The sequence below is a fragment of the Papaver somniferum genome, chromosome 7 (assembly GCF_003573695.1).
Source record: "Papaver somniferum cultivar HN1 chromosome 7, ASM357369v1, whole genome shotgun sequence".
Lineage (NCBI taxonomy): Eukaryota > Viridiplantae > Streptophyta > Magnoliopsida > Ranunculales > Papaveraceae > Papaver > Papaver somniferum.
In genome coordinates, this window is record NC_039364.1 from 127,662,881 (window position 1) to 127,687,177 (window position 24,297).

Here is a 24,297-nt window from a genome sequence, read left to right on the forward strand (position 1 = left end):
AGTACATGAGAGTCTGGTGCCACGAGTCTTGGACTGTGAAGATGATCGTCATGATCAGTGGACCGTCAGTCCCCAATATTTTGTTAAATCTCTCTCTTTCGGTTTCCTTTCTTCTGTAGATAGAGGACCCTGGTAGAAAAATAGATGTAAAGACCTAGATGGTCGAAATTGGAGGTACCTTGATGAAGGACTTAGCGAAAAGACCTGGTGGACACCGATCGACCGTGGAAGTTATGATTCCCGTCTACGAATCTCTGGTGGCGCGTTGTATGCTCTGGAAGCTGTAGAAACCTCATACGACGTCGTAATTCGATGCTTGACCCCAATTTTTGAATCTAAGAGACTGAGTTATCCCAGGAGAAAAGAATCACTCAATTTGGAGTTGTATAGGTCATCTAATGAAGCGTGCACATTTGTAATTTGTAATCCCGTACAAATTTTTCAGATTTCGTAGACCTGACGGTAAAGGCCGTATCTTTCAGCTCGTATGTCCGATTGATGCGTCCTTTTGGTATGTTGTAGAAGAGACATAGAAAAACATCTTTCGTCAAGGAATCATTTTCTCATTCCTCACCCATTGGTACGTTTTTGCAAACCCATGGCCTGGAGTGTGTTGTATATCATTTGTAAAGGTGATGAGAACATCTTGTGGAAGACTTCGGGTTATGCCCACCAGACGTGCCAGCTTTGGGAAGACTTTCATGTGAGCATGTTATCAGGTATTCACATCTTGATATGAATCATTGGTTCTTAGAGAAGTCCGCTTCATGTGTAACACTTCGGAGAATGATTAGTTGGTGAAGCCCTGAGGATGTTGCTCCTGAGACCGTTGTTGGTGCTGAGACCATGAATGACTATGCTCCAGAAATCCTTGTCGATGATGAGATCATGGATGGTGTTCCTCTAGAGATTATTGTTAATGTTGATACCGTGGTTGAAGTTTCTCCAAAAACCTAAAAGGCTAGAACCATGATTATAGATATAATCCTTGCTCCTTCATCCAGTGAGCCTTTTACATTTTCGAACTAGTTGATGAGTTGAGCGCCCGTAAGATGAAGGTGTACTGAGAGTTCAACATGAATTCTCCTGAAAGCATAACTTTACCACGAACTGGCTTTGTCAGTGAGTCGACATTGTTGTAGTAGATAGCATCAGCAGTCTTCATATTGTATGTGATTGGTGAAGAGAAAAAGTTCCTCAATCATGCGGGGCTTGTGATGTAGAGAAATCCCGTTGATGAGGCTTCATGAATCACCTCAAGTTATCCATTGTGTATTGGAGTAGTTGGTGACATTCATGCATGAATGATGTTGCATCTGCTTCAGAAGTCTTATAATGATATAATGAAGACTTATCGAATGTAGTGCCGATCGTGCTGGTGTTGAATCAGTGTCGAGATATTTGTGTTGAATCCAGAGGCGCCATTATCGAAGGTGTACTCTTTGATTGGGAGTACAATTTTGAAGGCTTCTTAGATGCTTGGGCGTTGAAGCTTCATACCCCTTGAGTATATCTTAGGTTTGATCGTCTGGGCCCGACTATCTTCTGTTGATTCAGCATTCCTTTCGTTGTAGCAGTGGGATTCAACACTTGTGCAGAAATCAGAGCTTTCTAATTTTGTGGCACATATGGACACTCCTTCAAGGCTATGTAGAAACTCCCAAAGTGTTCTTTGCCGTGTTTGGACATCATCTCAACAATGAACGTTCAGTGCTCGATTCGGAGAAATGTCAGATTCAACCACTTGGAAAAATATTGATGCGGTGAAGTTACCATTCATAACGTCTTGCAGAGTTGCTAGAAGATTTAAGTCCCCATGCTAGGATAGCATGTGAGGAAATAAATGACGTAGACACGGGAGGAGTGAGACTTTCCTAAGTGTGGAACCTCTTGATGAATGTGTATGCATCTTTTGCAGGTTCTTGCTTCTATCTCGTCAAAAAATTCCTCCAAGTGCTCTGATGATGGGTGTCCGTAAAATCTTCTGGATCAGAAATTTCTTCGTTGGAGAGATTTGCAACCAAAGACGCTTTGTCAGCATGGATCCACGCACGTCTGAAGAACATGTCATATTCTTGGATCATCCTGATTATGTGAAAATTGGTTCCTGTCCAGGTTAAGCTTATGTCCACCTTGAGAGTAATGTAGCCATAAGTATTTCCGAGCGTTCCTTCAAGATCTCTGATTGAGATGGGATCATGAGTAGCTCCTTTTCGAGTGATGCCTGTGGATCCGATGGTTTTCAGTCGAATGTTGTTGATGGCGGTGCCAGCATCGATCAACGTTCTCCCAAATTCGTTTATTCTGAGATTGAGTGTGGTAAGCAGTCCCCAGTCGAACATCTCTTAATCTGTGGACGGAGGCTCAAGAAGTATTTCCGGAATGAACTTCTTGACACGATGTGGTTCAGTGCTGTGAACATGTCTCTCCTTTGTTCCTTCGACAGATAGAGCAATCCACGTTCGACCAAGGATTGAACTGCCTCTTTGATAGGTTGTTCAGAGAGTCGAGGTATTGATTGGGAGAGGATCTGTGTACTCCTTTAGTCCCCGGTTGAATCTTGTGTAGATCAACCTTCTCTTTGAAGATGTGCTTCAAAATATTGCAGTTACTTGTTGGATGATTGATGAATCCATGAAGATGACAGTACTTGGGGTTCTCCATCTTGCTTCAGTTGGCTTTGTTTGATGAACATCAAGTTGATTGTATCATCTTGCACCCAGACTTCCGGTAACTCGATCACTTTAGGGAGGTTTGAGTCTGTCCGATCATTTCCCGTTTGTTGATGCTAGGTCGAGGTTTGTGCATCTTGGTTATCCTTCCTTTGTGCTTTTGAAGGAGCTGAGGTATGCTTGCACGGAAGTTCGACTTTTCATTTGCTCCCTTCTGCAACAGCGTTTGTGGAAGGCTGGAGGTTGTACTGCTTGTTGATCAGATGTCTTCTACCTCAAGCACGGTTCTTCAGCCTTTGTAGCTTTTGTTCTTTCCAGTAAAGCGGGTGCAGTAGTCTCCGATCTCTTCGCCACTTCATGAAGCTCTGAGAAGGTATGGAAACGTGATTTTCCAACAAAGCACTGTAAACAGGGATCATGTTGTTGATACAGAAGTCTACCAGTTGTTTCTCTGTGACGCTTGGATCATGATAGTCCAGGGCCTGGGCTCTGAATCTTTTCACATAATCATTGGGATGTTCATCGCTCCTTTGAAGCATCCTTCCTAGATCAGAGAGAGTGACTTGCTCTGACACGAAGAAGTATTTTCTGTAGAAAGCATTAATCATCTCTCCCCAATCGGTGATACTCCCCGGTGCGTTGTACCAGGTGTATGCTCTGCCTCAGAGACTTCGAAAATTCCTTTAGACGGACGACATGGTTGTGCTCGTGTTTGCCCGAAACCGAGAAATGTGTTTTTGAGTATTGCACGTTCCATCATAAAGAATGAATGTTCGAGCGGTATAACCTTTTGGGAGAGATGATATCTTGTCTTTTCCTCGATGTTCAAAAGAGTGCTCCAGGTCTTCACGAGTGATTGATGAAACTTGCAGGTTCCATTGCTGGAGAGTCATTTGCAGCTTTGCGGGATTCTTCATCATGTACAACATGGATTGGAGAGATTTCAGGATCAGCAGTTGAAGATGTTTCTTTAACTTTTCCTTTCTCGCGCTGAGGCTGAGTTCGTTCAGATGCAAGCTTTTCTGTGAGAGTTTTGGGATAAGTACACAACTCTTTCTGTGCTGCAGCCACGTCAATCTGAACCTTCATGAGATCAACAATGGCAGGCTGATTTCCTCTGGTTTCTTCAGGAGATCAACGAAGAGTAGATTGTTGATGGCGCAAGTGCCATCACTTGCAGGGGTGATCACTGGAGCACCTGTGCTTGGAGCAGTAGTAGTAGCAGGTTGCGTCGAAGGAGCGGCATTAGCGGTACCACTAGAGCTTGCGATATTAGGATCGGGTTTGAACCCGTATTGATAGACCTAAGACCGTCCATCCTTGTGAGAATTGAGATTGCAACCGAGAGAATGATCTCCCACTGTGGTCGCCAATCTGTAGATGGGGAAAAACGATTTGCTGGTTTTTAAGGAGTTGAGGAGACGACCGTACAGAGAAGACTCCTCGAACCGAGCGAATGTTAAACCTCACACAGATGCACCGCTGCAAAGGGGGTGCTTTAGATTCGAGAGATCTATTTGTAGTACTCTGACCTAAATCAAGACAATGACCGTTCCAAAGTAAATTCGGTCACAAGAGAGGATGGGTTGATCTGTAGGGGAGAAGCTGAGTGATTGAAATTGCTCAATTGAGAGTAGTTGCTCAATTGATGAGTTGATGATCTCGTGTTGTCAGTTTGACGTGATATTGATGATACTGATGATGCCGATGATTCAATCATGATTCAGAGACTTATTTATATTGCTGGAATTTTAGACACCATGACCCCATGAAGTGTGACAGTTGATGGAATCAAGGAGTGGGGAAGTGGAGATCGTGTTTGAAACCAGTTGCTCAACGTGTGGAGACTTGGTTGATTTTCCACCCACTACCTCGTGAATTCCTTCAACTGATTGCACGACTTGCTCACATTCCATCGTGTGTTTGAACACACGTGCCGTAGACCGCCAGACCAAAACCCTAAGTGATATCCCCCCAAAGTGACACGATTGACGTCTCGTGGTTTGTTAGTCAATTGATGACTTCGTGGTTTGATGGGACGATGAGTCCATGTAGTTGCTGAGTTGAACATGATGTTCTGAAACTCATGAATTGAACATATCATGAGACAGAGGTATAGTTCTTACGATGAAGCGAGCGAGTATTGCTCATTAGATGGATCGTTTAATATCGATTGTTGAACCAATATTCCTTGGTTTGAGCAAATATTCCTCATCTGAGCAAATGCTGGTCATGTGATGAATTGTTGAATATTTGATCGTCTGAGCATGTGTTGCTCATCTGATGGATTATTGGCAGCGTACCAAAAAAATTAATTAAAGTACTGGTTGTTGAACCGAGCATAATTAATAATATTAATGACCATGAGGTCGTCGTAAAATTATTAAGGTTGGAATCTGGAATGATGATCCTTGGATTCAGAAACCCTAATTTGATCAATTGATGATCAATTCACGATTCGTCAGAATTTTAACCATGGGACGAAGGAGGGAGCGACTACATGGGCAGTGGATCAATGATGTAGTGTCCATATGTTCACGTGAGCAAATACGAAGAACTCCTGAAGAGTTGACGGTTTGTTGGTGGAAGAATGATTAAATGCTGGCTTAATCATTTATTCAAAAATGCTCGTCTGAGCCTTAGGTGAGAAAACCTAATTAATTATGACGATGCGAGGGACCGACCATGGAGTCATGAAACCGGCCCTGGGTTGTCCCGTGACCGCCTGGCGATCACTTCATGAAAATCCAAAGTGTTTGGAAGAGTTTTGGACCTAATACGAGCAATTGTGCAAATTAGGTCAAAATTGTGAAAATTGATGGGACCGGCTTCCGTGAGCCAAAGAGACTATCTTGGTCGGTCAAGATAGTGTGCTCGTGTCCCCAAGGCGTCCGCGTCTCAGTCCTGAGAATTTTGATATTTTTTGGTGTGCAATTGAGCATCCATTCGAGAAAATATGCCAAAATTAGGGTTTCGACGAAACTGAGGAAAACACCACGAGATGATGAAAAATAATTATAAAATAAGGTATGAGGAGGCGTGGGACCGCCGTGGTCAAGGCATGGTCAGCCGGTCGTGACCACGGTCCCGTGGTGCCTTTTCCTTAATTTTATAATATTTTGATGATTTTATGAAAAATTCATGAATTTTGAGAAATTTGATGAATTTAGGGAGTTTCCATGGATTGAAGGACTTTTCATAAGTTCAGGGAAGAAAAAAATATTAAAATAATAAAAACAAGGGCGTGTGGGACCGTGGAAGGCATGGCCGGCCGGCTAGGGCCCGGTCCCACGAGTTTCCCTAATTTTTTAATATTTTTAGGTATTTTGATGATTTGAGGGAATTTTTCCTAATTTGAGAGAAATACCATGAAATCGAGGAATTTGATGAATTCAAGGAAAACTAATAATAAAATAATAAAACAAAGGGGCGTGTGGGACCGACTAGGGCATGGACGACCGGCCAAGTCCCGGACCCACAAGTTTTCATAATTTATTTTATTTTATTATTATTATTTGATGATTTGCAAAATACCATGAAATCAAGGAGTTTTTTCATGAAATTAGAGAAATAATAATAAAATAATAAGGAACCATGGGGTGTGGGGCCGGTTGGGGCCAAGGCATGGCCGGTTGGCCAATGGTCACGCCCCACACTCCTTTCCTTAATTTTGTATTATTTTTTATGGATTTATGGAAGTACCATGAAACCGAGGAGGTTCTTCAAAACGGAGGAGATTTGATTAAATGAGAGAGAAATTTCATCAAATCATGGAAAATAATAAAAATGCATTAAAAAATATAAAACTGGCGTGGGATTGACCACGACACGGTCGGTCGGTCGTAGAGCTGGCAAACAAGCCGAAACCCGCGGGTTAACCCGTGCCCGGACCGTGAAAGCCCGAACCCGGACCGGCTGGTTTCTAAACAAGCCGGGTTCGGGTTGTAGAAATGGTGACCCGTCGAGAAACGGGTTAACCCGTCCCGGACCGCAAAACCGCGGGTTAACCCGTAAACCCGTACTTCCAATTTAATTTGGTCTTATCACCAAAACGTGTCGAGCAGGAGTCATTTCTCTTATTCTTTATCCTTTCTTCTTCTTCTTCGTTTTTATTTCTCCTTCTCATCTCTTTCTTCTTCTTTTCTTCCTGTTCTTCGTCTGTGAGAGGCTTACGAGATGAGAGTGAGAAGTGATTGAGTAAAATCAACAATGGGTTTTTACATATGATGAAGGAGCTGAGGTAGTTGTCGATACAACTCAGAGTGAAGAAGAAGGGTAATCGAGAATTAGGGATTTTCTGTAAATTTAATTGGAAATCGAATTAGATGATGATTAAGAATAAATTAGAGATGGGTTTGTTTAATTGAATATTTTTATTTTTGATTTGGGTTCGAATTAGGGATGTATTGATCTGAGGATTACTTTAGGGTTTTTGAGATTCCGAATTCGTTGAAGTTTATGATGAATTGAGGGTGGAATCAAGTATTTCATAGGGGGTTGCTGTTTAATCGATGAGGTGAAGCTGTTCTCGTGAGAAAGGTAATTTAGGGTTCTTGTAATTTGAATTTATCTTGAGTAAAATTGAATACGAATTGATGAATCTTATATGGATTTGTTCAATTAAAGTTGAATCGGTTATATGGAGGTTTAATTTGAGTTATTTGTAAAATTATGAATTCACTGAATTAGGGTTTCTCTCATGTTCTTCCCCATATTATAAATTAAGGTTCCTGAGTTGGAAGTTTAAATGAATGTAAATATAACTGAGGTGATGATATGGCTGGTGGTGTTGGTGTATGAACTGATAGGGGTTTTGCTTTAAGATGGTAGCTTTGTGGTGTTAAGGGAGGAGGTAGTTGTCTGGAAGATGAGTTACTTTGAATTGCTAGTAGGAATGGGTAATGTTGGATGAACTGAACTGGTGGTTTGTTGATGTGCAAGATGATATGTTGTTGAGTCATGAGATGCTCCTACAGGTGGCTGGTGGTTGTAACCCGTGAACCCGCAGGTTGACTCACCATAAATCGGTTTCTGGCGAGTTGACTCACCATAAACGGGTTAACCCGTGAACCCGCAGGTTTAACCCGTTACGGGTGCGGGTTGATGAAATGACCACCCGTGAAGAATATCAACCCGCGGGTTTTGACCCGTGTTAACCCGAACCCGTGTAACCCGTAACAAGCCAGCCCCGGCCCGCCCGTTTGCCAGCTCTAGTCGGTCGTGTGTCCGCGCTCCCAGCACCCTGGTCAATATTTTTAATTATTTATTATTTTCTTCCCTATTTTGAATAGGTTCATCGTTTCGTTGTATTTTTTGAAATACTCGTTCCTGTGGTGACTGTTAGTGTATCGTCGTTGAATACACCTTCACCATTTAAATCGGGGCTTACTTAGAGGTAGCTCAGACGCCCGGTTGTTGGTTATTTATTACTAATTGTGGAATTAAAAGGAGAATAATTCACAAAACTGAGTAATAAGATGTTTATTATTAATTCATAGGACCAGCTGAGGATTCGACTACGAATTCAGAATAATAAAGTGAGCATTACCATTCCATGGGATCGTAGATTCGACCATAGAATCGGAGTAATTAAGATTTATCTATTACCATTTATGAGACCATTTGTGGATTCGATCATGAAATCTGAGTAATGAGATAATATAGTTATTGTTATTCTATGAGATCAAGTCGTGGATTCGATCATAGAATCAAAACAATTGTTATTGCCATTCCATGGGACCAGTCGTGGATTCGACCATAGAATAGGAGCAATTGTTATTGCCACTCCATGGGACCAGTCGTGGATTCAACCATGGAATAGGTGCAATAATAGATTATTCTGGGAATTCAGTAGTGAATGTCACGGCAGAATTAATCTTAATTAGGAATAATTAACTTTGTGGCTCTATACTAGCAGAGCCAGCTGTCTAGGAGCATTAATTATCCCGATATGAGCTTGTCGGTAAGTCATATCCTTTATATAGTCAGGGTAAACTCGTTGTTTGTTCCTAAAGATGTTATCGCTCTATACTAGCAGAGCAAGCTGTCTAAGAGCCGTCCATCTCGTGATACTATATAGAAATAATCACTGAAACTGTTCAGTATTCATGAGATATGTCGTCGTCCAGTCGTGAGACTACATATCTACATGTACTCTGAGAGAAAGTACTCTCCGTTGAGAATTCGATGAGAGACCCGTGTCTCAATACTCACGTGTGATTGCTGGATCAGAGCTTCGTATAATTATGAGTTTACGATTTTAACCCTTGTCGAAAATCCACCATCTACACTTGGATTCAGAAACCCTAATTTGATCAATTGATGATCAATTCATGGTTCGTCAGAAGTTTAACCATAGGACGAAGGAGGGAGCGACTATATGGGACCGTGTATCAACCATGTAGTGTCCATATGCTCACGTGAGCAAATACGAAGAACTCCTGAAGATTTGACGATTTGTTGGTGGAAGAATGATTAAATGTTGGCTTAATCATTTATTCAAAAATGCTCGTATGAGCCTTAGGTGAGAAAACCTAATTAATTATGACGAGGCGAGGGACCGACCATGGAGTCATGAAACCGGACCTGGGTTGTCACGTGACCGCTTTACGATCACTTCATGAAAATCCAAAGTGTTTGGAAGAGTTTTGGACCTAATACGAGCAATTGTGCAAATTAGGTCAAAACTGTGAAAATTGATGGGACCGGCTTCCGTGAGCCAAAGAGCCAATCTTGGACGGTCAAGATAGCGTGCTCGTGTCCCCAAGGCGTCCGCGTCTCAGTCTTGAGAATTTTGATATTTTCTGGCATGCAATTGAGCATTCATTCGAGAAAATATGCCAAAATTAGGGTTTCGACGAAACTGAGGAAAACACCATGAGATGATGAAAAATAATTATAATATAAGGAATGAGGAGGCGTGGGACCGCCGTGGTCAAGGCATGGTCGGCCGGTCGTGACCACGGTCCCGTGGTGCCTTTTCCTTAATTTTATAATATTTTGATGATTTTATGAAAAATTCATGAATTTTGAGAAATTTGATGAATTTAGGGAGGTTCCATGAATTGAAGGAGTTTTCATGAGTTCATGGAAGCAAAATATTAAAATAATAAAAACACGGGCGTGTGGGACCATGGAGGCATGGCCGGACGGCTATGGACCGGTCCCACGAGTTTTTCATAATTTTTTAATATTTTTAGGTATTTTTGATGATTTGAGGGAATTTTTCCTAATTTGAGAGAAATACCATAAAATCAAGGAATTTGATGAATTCAAGGAAAAATAGGATAAATAATAATAAAATAATAAAGCAAAGGGCGTGTGGGACCGGCTAGGGCATGGTCGGCCGGCTAGTGGCCCGGACCCACAAGTTTTCATATTTTTATTTTATTATTATATGATGATTTGTGCAAAAAATACCATGAAATCAAGGAGTTTTTTCATGAAATTAGAGAAATAATAATAATAATAATAATAATAATAATAATAATACGGGCCCTGGCTCAGCTGGTCAACCCCGTTCTTCAAAGGTGATGCGTTCCAGGAGGTCCCAGGTTCGAGTCTTCGATGGCGTAACATTACAGGAATTAACATGGAAGGTGTTGTTAGCTTTCCCCCCTTGTGCCACAATCTCGCCCCCCAGTCCGCCGTTTCGGCTCCCCTTGGCAAGGTTACCCATGAGGCCCGCTGGTAGGCTAGCACAACAACCTGTTCAATTAATGTAGTAGTATGTCGTTGGAGCCTAGCTTGTTAGGCTTCCAACTAGTTTCATGTAATCATCGTTCTCCCATTAATAGAAAAAATTTATAATAATAATAATAATAAAATAATAAGGAACCGTGGGGTGTGGGGACGGATGGGACCAAGGCATGGTCGGTTGGCCAATGGTCACGCCCCAGACTCCTTTCCTTAATTTTATATTATTTGTTATGGATTTATGGAAGTACCATGAAACCGAGGAGCTTCCTCGAGATGAAGGAGATTTGATCAGATGAGAGAATTTTCATCAAATCATGGAAAATAATAAAAATGTATTAAAAATATAAAACTGGCGACCACGGCACGGTCGGTGGGTCGTGTGTCCGTGTTCCCAACACCTTGGTCAATATTTTTAATTATTTATTATTTTCTTCACTATTTTGCATAGGTTCATCGTTTCGTTGTATTTTGAAATACTCGTTCGTGCGATGACTGTTAGTGTATCGTCGTTGAATACACTTTCACCACTTGAATCGGGGCTTACTTAGAGGTGGCTTAGACGCCCGGTTATTGATTATTTATTACTAATTGTGGAATTCAGTTGAGAATAATTCACAAAACTGAGTAATAAGATGTTTATTATTAATTCATAGGATCAGCTGAGGATTCGACTACGAATTCAGAATAATAAAGTGAGCGTTACCATTCCATGGGATCGTAGATTCGACCATAGAATCAGAGTAATTAAGATTTATCTATTACCATTTATGAGACCAGTTGTGGATTCAATCATGAAATCGGAGTAATGAGATAATATAGTTATTGCTATTCTATGAAATCGAGCCGTGGATTCGATCATAGAATCAGAAAAATTGTTTATTGCAATTCCATGGGACCAGTCGTGGATTCGACCATGGAATAATAGCAATAATAGATTATTCTGGGAATTCAATAGTGAATGTCACGGCAGAATTAATCTTAATTAGGAATAATTAACTTTGTGGCTCTATACTAGCAGAGCAAGCTGTCTAGGAGCATTAATTATCCCGATATGAGCTTGTCGGTAAGTCATATCCTTTATATAGTCAGGGTAAACTCGTGGTTTGTTCCTGAAGACGTTATCGCTCTATACTAGCAGAGAAAGCTGTCTAGGAGCCGTCCATCTCGTGATACTATATAGAAATAATCACTGAAAGTGTTCAATATTCATGAGATATGTCGTTGTCCAGTCGTGAGACTACATATCTACATGTACTCTGAGAGAAAGTACTCTCCGTTGAGAATTCATGAGAGACCCGTGCCTCGATCTCACGTCTAATTGCTGGATCAGAGGCTCGTATAATCACGAGTTTAGCCCTTGTTGAAAATCCACCATCTACACTTATACCCCATGGACTCGCAAAGGCTATCATCAAAGGTTACAGATGGTGCCTAATGCATGGCTATGGGTACAAAACTACCTTTAATTGCTTGGGGAATATGCAATATTAACGCTTCTTTACTTAATTCATTTTAGAACCCAATATTAGTCAACCTTTTATGCGTACCAGTTGGTAACTGGATATAAGCCTGACATTTTGTGTTCTTACGCATTTTTGGTTGCACTATATATGTGCCCTTACGACTCCACATCGTACTATGATGGGTCATCAAAATGATTAAGTGATTATGTTGGACAAGAATTTCCAACAATTATCCGCATTTTAAAACCTTTGGCAGGAGATCTCTTACCACTAGATTTGTTGGTTGTCATTTTAATGAGACAGTCTTCTCGTCGTTAGGGGGAGATAATAAAAAGTATTTTCTTAGGGAACGACAGGAATTGTCGTGGTGTGTTCCCACTGTGTCTCATATTGATTCTTGTACTCCACAAATGTAAATGTGAAGTGACAAAGAATAATCGATTTTCAGAATGTACACTGATGTCACTAAAGTGACAAGATCACACATACCAACTGCAAATATTCCTGCAAGGTTAGAAATCCTCAGTATGGGGTACACCATAGACTAAGGTGTTGCAACTACACTTGGTGGAAGTGTAGTTGAGTCCGTGACTCCATAAAGGAAGATGGAGAGACCACCAGGTTCGATCAATGTCCACCTAGAAAGGAAGTAGATGAGTAAGGCACAACCTAATTTATATCATTAATGAAATCATCTCATTTGATTGTCTCTGACTATGTCCATGAATCAATACTGGAGGACGCTCCGAAGTTTTAAATGATTCTAGAGAACAATGAAATCCTAACGGATTATGAGAATGCACATGAGTCAATAGAAGGATCATGCGTGCACAGTGATGATATAATCCATAAATAGTTGCTCCAGAAGTAGAGCACAATAACATCGAACCATGATTTATTTTGATTAATTTCAAATAAATAACATATTTGGCCTATACACTCCAGGTAGAACTTAGTTCTTCGGCAAATATACAGGTATTTAGTGTGGTAGTGCTAACCAACCAAGTGTAAAGCCTATTGGACATACACAATTAATTTGTCATAAAGCATAATGGGAAGAAAGTAGTCTTAAAGTACAAAGACTCGCCTTGTGGCGCGAGGTTTCTCACAAAGCCCTGGAATTGTTCTCTTGTAATGAACGTTACAGAGTTCCACTACTTAGTTAGCTTGGTAATTTCAAAAGGACTTGAAATGCAGCATATGTATGTCGTTGTTACGTATCTATGAAAGAATCAAGAGATAAAAGATATTTACAAAAGTACTTGATAGACTTTTGTTGCCCAAATCAAATGACTCTAAACCACATAGTGCGTTTACAGTTAGATAGAATGCTCACTAATAGATTCAAGCAATCAGGCGGATGTGGTATACCCGTCTAAGTGGCTATTTGATTTATAGGGGATAGACAAGTAAGTTATTTTTCCTTGCGTATTCATAAGAAAGTTCCTGATTTGGAATTGTAGCTATTTATGTTGATGGTACAGACATGATGTGCACTCTTGATGTAATAAGAGACCTTAAAAGTTATTTAAAATCCGAATTTGAGATGAAAAATCTAGGGAAAGCTCGAATGAATACTGAGCTTGTGGTATATTATTCCACCAGTTTGCATATGTCTAAAGTTGTCAGGAAATTTAACAAAGACATTCATCCTGATAGCACTCCCATGATTAGTCGAGTTTCAAATGTACGTAAATAACCAATTCGTCTAAAGGAAGATGATGAAGTTGGGTCGGGAGATGAAATTTCCTTATTTAAGTATAATAGACGCATTATTATACTTAGCATAATGTACTCAACCAAATGTTACATCCTCAATGAACTTGTTAGCTAGATATAGCTCAGCGCCAAAGCAACGTCATTGGAATGCTTAAAAGTAACCATTGACATACTTTTGTTTTATCCATGCAAAGACATAAAAAAGGAATGCTAACGAAATTGCAATCCAAAAATTGTTGATTATGAAGGAATAATAATCTCTTCTCCAACGAAAGTAATCAGGGGGAGATATGGTATACTATTTTCTAAGTCATTACCTATATTCAGTTTCGAAAAGCACATGAGTAAAGGAACTGTCTGGAACAACTCTGAAAGTAATCAGGGGGAGATGCCGACATCAGGGGAGGATCCAAGGATATGATTTCGACATATTTCACTTCGAAATTGAAGCTGTGTTGTACTCTTTTTCCCTTCGATCGAGAATAGTTTTTCCCAAAGGGTTTTTACTCGACAAGGTTTTTAGCGAGACAACACTAAAATCATCAAGTATGTTGAACGTTGAAGACATAAAGATCGCGTTGATATTACTGAAATATCTAAATCAAAGAAATGAAACGCTATAGTCTGTTAAGCAACGTAACTTCCAGAATCAACAACAAGGTCTAAACATTCAAGTCACCAAAGTAAAGTGTGATAAACTTCTTCTCACTGCATTAGACTAATGAAAATTATCTGACATCAGGGGGAACATATAATAGTGTGTTGAACTATTTTCCTTCACCGAGGTTGCTTTTTCCTTCAGGGTTTTGTTACTCGACAACGTTTTTAATGAGAAAACAACAAACACCGGGAATGTAATTTCCCAGCTAAGGCTATTATCTTTCCTACGAGGATTTTCTTCCTTGGGATTTGTGAAGCAACTAGTCAACTTCAACGGAGCAAAATGATCATCTGGAACAAATCACCTTTACTTGCATCTGTTACGTTGCACTCTTTTCCCTTCGTCAAAGGTTTTGCCCCACTGGGTTTTCCTTGTCAAGGTTTTAATGAGGCAACATATACACATCCAACTATGTTATAAGTTCACCTAATAGTGTACTCTTTTTCTTTAGTCAGGTTCTGTCCCTCTGGGTTTTTCCTGACGAAGTTTTAACGAGGCCATTAACTTAGACTTGTCGGTCTTTGAAGATCGTATTGCATGTGATGAACTACATGTAAAGTACGAGATAACATGTGAAGTACTACATGTGAAAAGTTTTACCAAGGTTTTATCCCACTGGGTTTTTTCCTTGTCAAAGTCTTAATGAGGCGATTTATTTCAGCACAAGTCATCAAGGAGAGGAAAACATTTCAAGAACAATATTCGAAGTACTTTATATGAAGCACTGTATACCGAGTTTTATTGGAGCGCACAAGGGGGAGTGTTGTAGGGATTAGATCCCATTGGTGTGCGGCCCAAAACAGATGTCTTTTGGTTTTCCCATCTCCACGTATATACATGTAATATATCCATGTAACCTAAGATCTCTAATCAATAGAAATACTTCTCTTCCTTGCCTCTTTGCTTTTCCCAATGATATACTGCAAAACCTCTATCATTTTACAATATTATCTTCAAACAAGTTTTCCCAGACCTAATTATATTCAGAAAGAAGTTCAGTTGTTAGAAAACCCTCCTATGATTGGTGCGGTTTACCCAGGCGATGATACCAAGATTAACTTTGTTTCTTGTATTAATAACATTTTTTCTTAGGATTGTTGTGGTGTATAAAAGGATTGTTCTCTTATTTCATTAAGATCACTTGTCTAGGCTAGTTGTTGATTCCCCTCCTATGAGGGATAACTTTCCTGATGAATAAAGGTTGTTTGCTTCCGATTACCCTGGTATGCATATACAGTGAACTATCTTGTTACTGGTCAAATGCCACAACATTGGGGTAAACAAAATCGTTCTCGGTTTTTAGCCGAGGTTAAGCACTTCTTTTAGGACGATCCTTATCTGTTTAAGTATTGTCCATATCATATTATTAGGAGATGTGTACCTGAGAGTGATTAGTACAATATTATTTCCTTTTGTCATGATCATACTTGTGGAGGTCACTATAGTGCTAAGAAAACTGTTGTTAAGATATTGTAGCGTGGATTCTGTTTGACTTTGTTGTTTAAAGACTCCCACAATTGTTGTGTTACTTGTGAGTGTTGTCAGAAGTTAGGAACTATTTCACGTAGAAATATGATGCCTTCCCTATTTTAGTTATTGAGGTCTTTGATGTGTGGGGTATTGATTTTATGGGTTCATTTCATATTTCTTTTGGTTACTTTTACATACTTGTCGCGCGTAGACTATGTGTCTAAGTGGGTTGAGGCGATTCCGTGTTAAACAAATGACCACAAGGTCGTAGTCCACTTTTTGAAAGATAACATACAAGTTTTCGTACACCGCGATCTATAATTAGTGATGGAGAGACATACTTTTGTATTAGACCGTTTGCGCTTATAATGGAACAATATGGTATTACCACAAAGTAGCTACCCCATATCACCCACTGCCTATTGGTCAAGTAGAGGTCTCCAATAGAGAATTTAAGCATATTTTAGAGAAAACAGTTAATCCTAATAGGAAAGACTGGTTTTCGAGGCTTACTGATGTGTTATGGGTTTACCATATTGCATTTAAGATCCCCATTAGAATGTTACCTTATCGTCTAGTATTTGGATAGGCATATTACCTTATTTTTGAGTTAAAGCATGGAGTCTATTGGGCTATTAAGCAGGTTAATTTTTCACTTGACAACGAAGGAGCTCGCAGACAGCTCCAGCTTAATGAGTTAGAGGAGATTCATAGAGATGCATACAATAGTGCTAAGGAGTATAAGAACAAAATGATATTTTATAAAAGTCATTTTCTCTAGGTTAAAAAGTTTTTCTGTATGATACTCGCTTGCATCTATTTCCTAAGAAGTTACGTTCTCGGTGGACGGGTCCTTTTGCGGTCCGTACTGTTTTTCCTCACGACGTTGTTGAAATTGACACACCATATGGTAGTAGTTATTTAAAGGTTAACGGTCATAGATTAAAGCCGTTTTTAGAGCCTCTTCCTACATGTGATATTGAGGAGGTCCCTATGAGGACCGTGTTTACCTTGATTTTGACCATCGGAGTTGTATGTGTATTCTATGCAGGTAATGCATCGAGTATAATCAGCATGTGTGAAGCATCGCTGTTTTAAGGCTTAACGGAGTAAGTCACGATTAAGCGTCTTAAAATAGATGCATGTCTAGCCATCTTCGAGTGATCGTTTGGAGGCTGTACAGGTAAGTCCTGACTTGGTCGGTCACTTTGTGTGGAAGAGAGGTGGACGGTGATCGTGGTGATGCCTCACTGGTCGCCTAACTCCTGTCTTAGGTTGTCCCTTCAAGCTGGTGAAGTTGGATGGACGAGATGGATTGCGACCCACATCTGCGACCGTTGGATTAGGGTTTAGGAGGTGCTCAAACACCAACCTTTAGCTTGGTCGAATCCAAGCATGAGAGACATATTTGGCAGGGCCGACCGGGCATGCGTGTAGACGGCATGCTGGTGTAGGCGCCTATACCTCACTGTCTGATGAAGGTGCAATCTAGACCACTGAATTTGTCAGGCAAAGAGGAATGTCTGAGATTGATTTGCGATAGAAATCTCATGCCGCAAAGGCCGCGCATCATGCCTACTTCGGGCGCGCATTTCGAGACGACCAAGCCTGGTCGGTCTTGGCCGATCAGTCAGGCGTGCATATAGTGGGCTGGGGTACACCTTCGTACCTCATTGTCCCATAGAAACGTGTTCTAAGCCACTCAATTTGTTCAGTGAAGTTGAGTGGTCGAGATTAGTTTGCGATTGGGAAGTGTGACCACGCCTAGTTTAGACGTGCGAATCGAGGCAACCAGCTATGGTATGCCTTGGTCGATCGGGTGTGGAGATAGATGGGCCCACAGTGATTGTTTTGATACTCACCGGACCTGCTTATGTATATATACAAAACTGGAATAGACTTGGTCGCGCACATCCCAAACAAAATGAAAACAGAACGTAACAGACCACGCCTAGAACTGGATCGGAACAGAACAGGCCACAGGCTGGAACAGGTCAGAACATAACATGTTCGAGTTGGACGGGACCGGTTGGGGTTGAACTAGACCGGGTCGGCTAAACCAGACCGGCGATTTTTCATTCACCGCGAACAGACAATGCAGAGATTTTCTCCACAGATTCACAGCATGGGATGGAAATCCGTGATGAAACAACACATATACATATCACAAACAGATAAAAAAAAATTACATTATTTACAAAATATATATAGGTCAACCATCATGGCATTGCAACCTATTAACTATACAATCCAAATTAAAATATTTGAAAGGTATGTCAGACAAACATATGTGACGGTGATAGGTGATGACTTATTAAATCCTAGGCTACTTTTTATTTTAGAGAAGCATGCGAAGGAAAAACTGTGATAAATATTGACACGTGTATCAAAAGGACATAAGAAAAGTCAAAACATGATATCATGCTCAAATCAGGCGTTGCATTGGTTTAATAATAAAAGGGAATAAATAGTAGTTAATACGAATAAACACTAATTAATTGCTAAACCGTACGTTTTTTTTCGGTAAAAAAATTATATCACACATAGATCGGAGAAAGAAAAATAAAATAAAATAAAATAAAATAAAAATAATAATGATAATAATCAAACGGCAAAAATACGATATGTACTAACAAAACAGGATTTTATATATATATAGCATGTGATTAAGTTATACCATAGCGTATATATATTAGTCACATGATGTTCAATCAATATCAAATAGACATGTATAAAGAAGAATCATGGCAGTTAACTAGGTATACAGACAAGAGATTCACATCAGAAGTTAAAAAAAAAATTATATTATATTCCAAAGGTACATGGATTAGTCATCATAATATTGGCAGACAAAGAAATCTATGTATAAAACACTCATGGCTTAAAAATAAATAAGAAAATATAATAAGAATAAGACAAAATAAACCATAGAGACAATCACTCGTGACTTGTTTGTTATAAATACAACGGAAAAGTAAAAGGAGATTTAGTGTACCTTTTGGATGTTTGATTGGGAATCAAGAAAAAGAAAAGAAAAAGAGATACCGACGTAACGAAGTGAGGTGGGGATCTTCGAGATTACACAAAATCAGATGACGACGACGGTGCTTTTCCACTGTTTTGGTGATGATCAGGAAAAAAATAATATTGCAGCGGGGTTGGAGCTCGTGTATGATAACGTTTTGTAGTAAAATATTAGGGAAAGAGATAAGATGCAAAGACAAGAAGGAGAATATCTTATTAGAGAGATAAGGGTAAATGCATTACATAGTTTCCTTTATATACAACCCTAGGAATCTAGTTGGACCGCACACCCATGAACCGTAGGCCCTGTAACATAATTTGATAAGTATTTATATTCTTAAGGGACTATCAAACAGCGTATCATACGAAGAATAGATAAATTATCAAATAAAAACCAACACATATAACGGTGATTGCATGGTCTTTCTATGAAATTTTAATGGCACAAATATATTAAATACGTAGGTTATTGAAAACAAAACAAATTAACCGCATCACAGAAATAGTTGGTTAGACCATTACTCTTGAAAGCAGGAGATTTCGAGTTCGATCCTCACTGATACAAGGTTTTTATACTAATTAATATTAATGTCGGGAAGGGATCTTGACGGTGTTACCCGAGCGAGAATCTGAATAATTCATGTATTATTCGTGAGGAACATATTATTCACGTTCTTAGTATGGGATGTGAATGTGTCAGATGTATTATTATTTTCCGAATAATTCGGTAAAATTCGTGAATCATGCATGAGTAATACGACGGTTTATGGTCTAGCGATCCTACAAAAGTAACAAACAAATCTTCTTCTTTTTTGTTGTAAGGCGTTTGGTCCATGTGTTCGGGGCCCATCTATATGTAACCAGGATTCACACCTAGCATATAAATAGAGGCTTATTCCTATGGTTTAGAGGAAAAGATTTATCATGAGAATACTGTATTAGAGTCCAATGATTTAAAAATAATAGTCTTATATGGGTGTATTGAATAAGGAATTATAAAGAAAATAAAGATTCCCGAAATTTCCATTGTATTCAATTCAGAATTATTTGGATTCCTTAAGTTTCTGAGGTATTTTATGAATATTAGACTCCATAAAAACCCGAAGCTTTCAATTGTTAGGGACCCAAAACTTTTGTGGAATCTTATGGAAATTACAAGGCAAAATATGTACATTATTTTCTTCCATAAATCTCAACCCAAAACACAAGACTTGCGGAAACTTACGGATTCTCATAAATTGCTTATAAACTAGCACCACAACCACCCCTGCTACCAACACCCCTACCTCCACCAGCTGTCATACCTCCAACATCACCCTTCCACCAGTACCGCTACATGTACCACCACCACCACAGTCAGCATTCCCGTCGCCAACATCTCCTTTACCACCACCACCATTAATACTACCAAGATCATCTCTACCTCCACCAGCATCGCTTCCACTAACACTTCCCCCACCAAAACCACCACAAGCACCACCGTCATCCCTTCCTCCACCACCGTTGGTCCACCGCCACAACCAACATCACTTCTACCACAACTACCGCCGCAACCACCATCACTAGCACCGCCGCCAACTCTACCGACAATATATCCTCATCAAAATAATTTTTATATTAGAAATTTATAATATTCGTTACTTTCCCGTAAAAGAATCTAATATAATCTAGTATATTGCATGAGACTTTTCTAGTTTCTGGCAAAACCAAAATACATTTTTATCCATATAATTCCTAATCCAATATACCCCTATTAGAGAAAGAAAATCGATTCTCAGAGATTTTAAATATGAGTGAGGATGTACCACCTTATTATAACCTAGAAGAAGCAGTTGATCATTTTCAGGAATCTAGCGATCTAGAAATTAGGGAAATTGTGACTAGCCTATCTAGAGAGATTGAAAACTCTAAGTTTGGGGGTTATTATCATTCTTCATGTGTTTTGTCGTTGATTCTTAAGAAGATCCCTCACTTGGAACTTGAAAGGCAACTTTGCTAGCTTTCCCAAAGCTTTCACCTTCTGATACAAGTCAAGTACTACTCTTCCAGAACTGTTCTGGTCTCAACACTCTCTTCGCTTCCCTCCCTAAACCAGCCCTTCTCCTCCTCTTTGTGACCGAAGAAAATCCGGAACGGTCATTTCTTGGTTTAGGCCGGAGTTTTACAGATTGATCTCTCGTATCTAAAGTACTCCCGTGCAGTACATTTGTTTAGGGTTTAGATTTGTTTCTCACTCACCTACCGAAAATACCAAAATCGGCAGAAACGATTTTCACCCATAACAATTGGCGACCGCTGTGGGAGATTAATCTTTTGGTTGCAATATCAGATCCTAGATTTCATTCTCCATTCTAGATTTCAGAATATGGTCGGTTTTCGGACTGTCTCTACAAACTCAAATCCCACTCAGGCGAATGAAGATCTTTCCGCTCTAGCTAATGGCGCAACCAAAGGAGAAATACCAAGACTGGTCGATCTGGAACGAGCTCAGGAGATCCATACCAAGAACATGGACCTGATGAAGGAAGCAATCAACACCATACTTGACTTCCTCATCAGTTTGACGTCGGAATTAAGTGACTCACGCTTCCCAGAAGATAAAGGATCGGGGACTAGTATCCCAAACGAACATTCTCAAATAAATGGTTTTGTCACTAACTGGAAGCCAGTCGACCAGGAAGCAACCTCACTGGTGGAGAACTTATGCGAACTGCTGCACCTCTCCAAGGATCAGCGGGTAGAGACATTCTCCGCTATCAATCAGATAACATTGAATGCGTCTCTGGTTCCTTCACACGTGGGGACTTCGAGGACACGAGAGATATCCATCAACAATATTGTGTTCACTGATGATGACATGATGGTAGAAGAAGGTCATAACCGAGCCCTACACGTCACGGCTCTCGTCAGGAACACGGAGTTCCGAAGGGCACTCATCGACACAGGAGCATCCTCCAATGTCATCACTCTTGGAACGCTCAAGGATGTCAGAGTGCGGCCTGGCGAAGTCATACCACAATCTACTGCGATGACAGATTTCAAAGGTAACCAAACCAGCACGTACGGGTACATCAACTTGGAGTTGAAAGTAGGACCAATCCGATCCAATGTGAAATTCGAAGTGATCGAGAAAGAACCAGATTACCACATGATACTAGGAAGACCGTGGCTACACGACCACAAAATCATTCCTTCAACATACCACCAGTGCCTAAAAACTGTGCTGAACGGGGAAGTTGTTCGTATCTCCGCATCATTATCTCCCTACGCGTCGATCTATTGCGTAGAGACGTTTGAACCAAAGAAGGGTTCACGAGACACGACGGACAAAGTTCACAGATTCCTGCTGCCGAAATGGACGTCGCTCAAGGAAAGCGATAAGTAGACATCACTCCACGGAGAAGTACGCCCCCCCCCCCCCCCCCCACCACCATCTCTAAAAGGAAAGTCGCCAGTCTTCCTCTGCCAAGCCAAGGCATAACCCGCGCCCGCACCAAACGAGGATGCACTCCCGCCGCAGGTTATGACAGAAAAGAAAAGATCACGTATCGCCGCCACTGTTAGCAATTAGAAGGGGAGACCACGACTCGGTCTCTCCGCCCAACAGAATGTTTTCACAACAACCAGGAGGAAGTTCCGGACGCACCTCATCAGCTGCAGGACGGGACCAATTCGACCACGGACGGACTCGAAACTGCCAATATTGGGAGCGAGGAATCTCCACGACTCATCCTGATCAGCTCAACTCTATGCTCAGCGGAACGCTCAAAGCTGGTCGACCTACTCAAAGAGTATCAAGATGTATTTGCATGGACATATGAAGAGATGCCTGGCTTAGACGAAAAGCTAGTCACCCACCATCTGCACATAATACCCGGATCTAAACCGGTCAAACAATCCCCGAGACAGTTCAGACATGACGTAGAAGAACAAATTAAAGCGGAGATTCAGAAATTGCTAGCCGCTGGTTTCATCAAACCTATTCACCATCCCACCTGGTTGGCTAATGTCGTTCCAGTAAAGAAGAAGAATGGCCAGATCAGATGTTGTATCGACTTCAGAGATTTAAATAAATGCTGCCCTAAAGACGATTTCCCACTTCCTAACATCGACATGCTGGTAGACGCTACCAGTGGGCACGGCATGTTATCTTTCATGGACGGGTACAATGGCTACAACCAGATAAAAATGTACGAACACGATGCAAGTAATACCGCTTTCGGAACTCCTCTCGGAAATTTCTACTATACCGTAATGCCTTTCGGTCTGAAGAATGCTGGCGCCACTTACCAACGCGCCATCACTACCATCTTCCACGACATGATGCACAAACAAGTCGAGGATTATGTAGATGATGTGGTGGTTAAATCAAAAACTCGAGCAGCACATCCGGAAACACTACGACAAGTGTTTGAAAGGTGTCGCTGATACAAGCTAAAGATGAACCCTTTGAAATGCGCCTTCGATGTCTCTTCAGGGAAATTATTAGGATTCCAGGTAACAAACGAAGGGATTAAAGTCAACCCAATCAAGACACAAGATATTCTTACGATGCCACCGCCACGAACTGTGAATGAACTCCAGAGTTTCATGGGTAAAATAAACTACATTCACCGCTTCATACCGGGACTGGCGCAGCTTGTCACTGCATTTACTCCTTTAATAAAGAAAGGGGCGAGCTTTGTGTGGACCACGCTTCAACAGGAAGCATATCATAAAATCCAACAAACGCTGTCCTCCCCGGCCGCCATGAAATCCCCTGTACAAGGAAGACCGTTGTGTCTTTACACGGCCTTCAATGATACTGTTGTTGGAGCCCTCCTCGCTCAATAAGACGACGAAGGGATCAAACATCCCATGTACTACTTCAGTCGAACATTAAGAGATGCTGAACTCAGATACCCCAAAGAGAAAAAGGCATGTATGGCTCTAATTTATTCCATCCAAAAGTTCCGACACTACCTTCTCTCCAACAAGGTGGTACTGATATCCAAATATGATACTGTAAAGTTTCTCCTCTCAAAACCGGCCCTGATAGGGAAACCAGCTAAATGGCTCCTTCAGATGTCAGAATTCGACATAACATGCGCTTCTCCGAAGGCTATCAAAGGACAAGTTGTTGCAGATCTATTAGCAGCATTCCCAGGAGAAAATACTGCAAAGTTACGTGAGGATCTTCCTGGATATATTCCAGAAGTTTTTCTAGTCAAAGAAGAGGCATGGATACTATTTTTCGACGGCTCTTCCACCCCTAGTACTAACACCGGAGGAGCAGGCGTGGTTCTGGTATCCCCTGCTGGTGAAGTCTTCTCGTATTCTTTCAAGCTAGACTTCCCTTGCAGTAACAACTAAGCGGAGTACGAAGCCTTCCTCATAGGACTATCACTGGATAAACAAGCTGGGGCCACACGTCTGGAAATAAGAGGTGATTCCAAACTACTCGTCAACCAGATAAACGAAATCTACGCGCTAAAGGAATTAACACTGGCGTCATACAGAGCTGAAGCACAAAAACTGCTAAACTACTTCGCTGATGCAACCATCACACACATCGGCCGTAATAGCAACAAGCATGTTGATTGTCTAGCTA

The 24,297-nt window shown here is 40.7% G+C and overlaps 1 protein-coding gene across 1 annotated transcript in view; it reads right to left on the bottom strand.

Annotated features, from left to right (window-relative positions):
* The window catches only part of LOC113295205 (protein FAM98B-like), a 46,956-nt gene extending 25,502 nt beyond the window's left edge, over positions 1–21,454 (bottom strand). The window contains exons 1-2 of the mRNA XM_026543549.1: positions 21,367–21,454; positions 20,038–20,199 (exon numbers count right to left, since the gene is read on the bottom strand). Coding sequence (XP_026399334.1) covers positions 20,038–20,199; positions 21,367–21,454 — 250 coding nt within the window. The remainder of the gene's footprint in view (positions 1–20,037; positions 20,200–21,366) is intronic.
* Between the last annotated feature and the right edge of the window lie 2,843 nt (positions 21,455–24,297).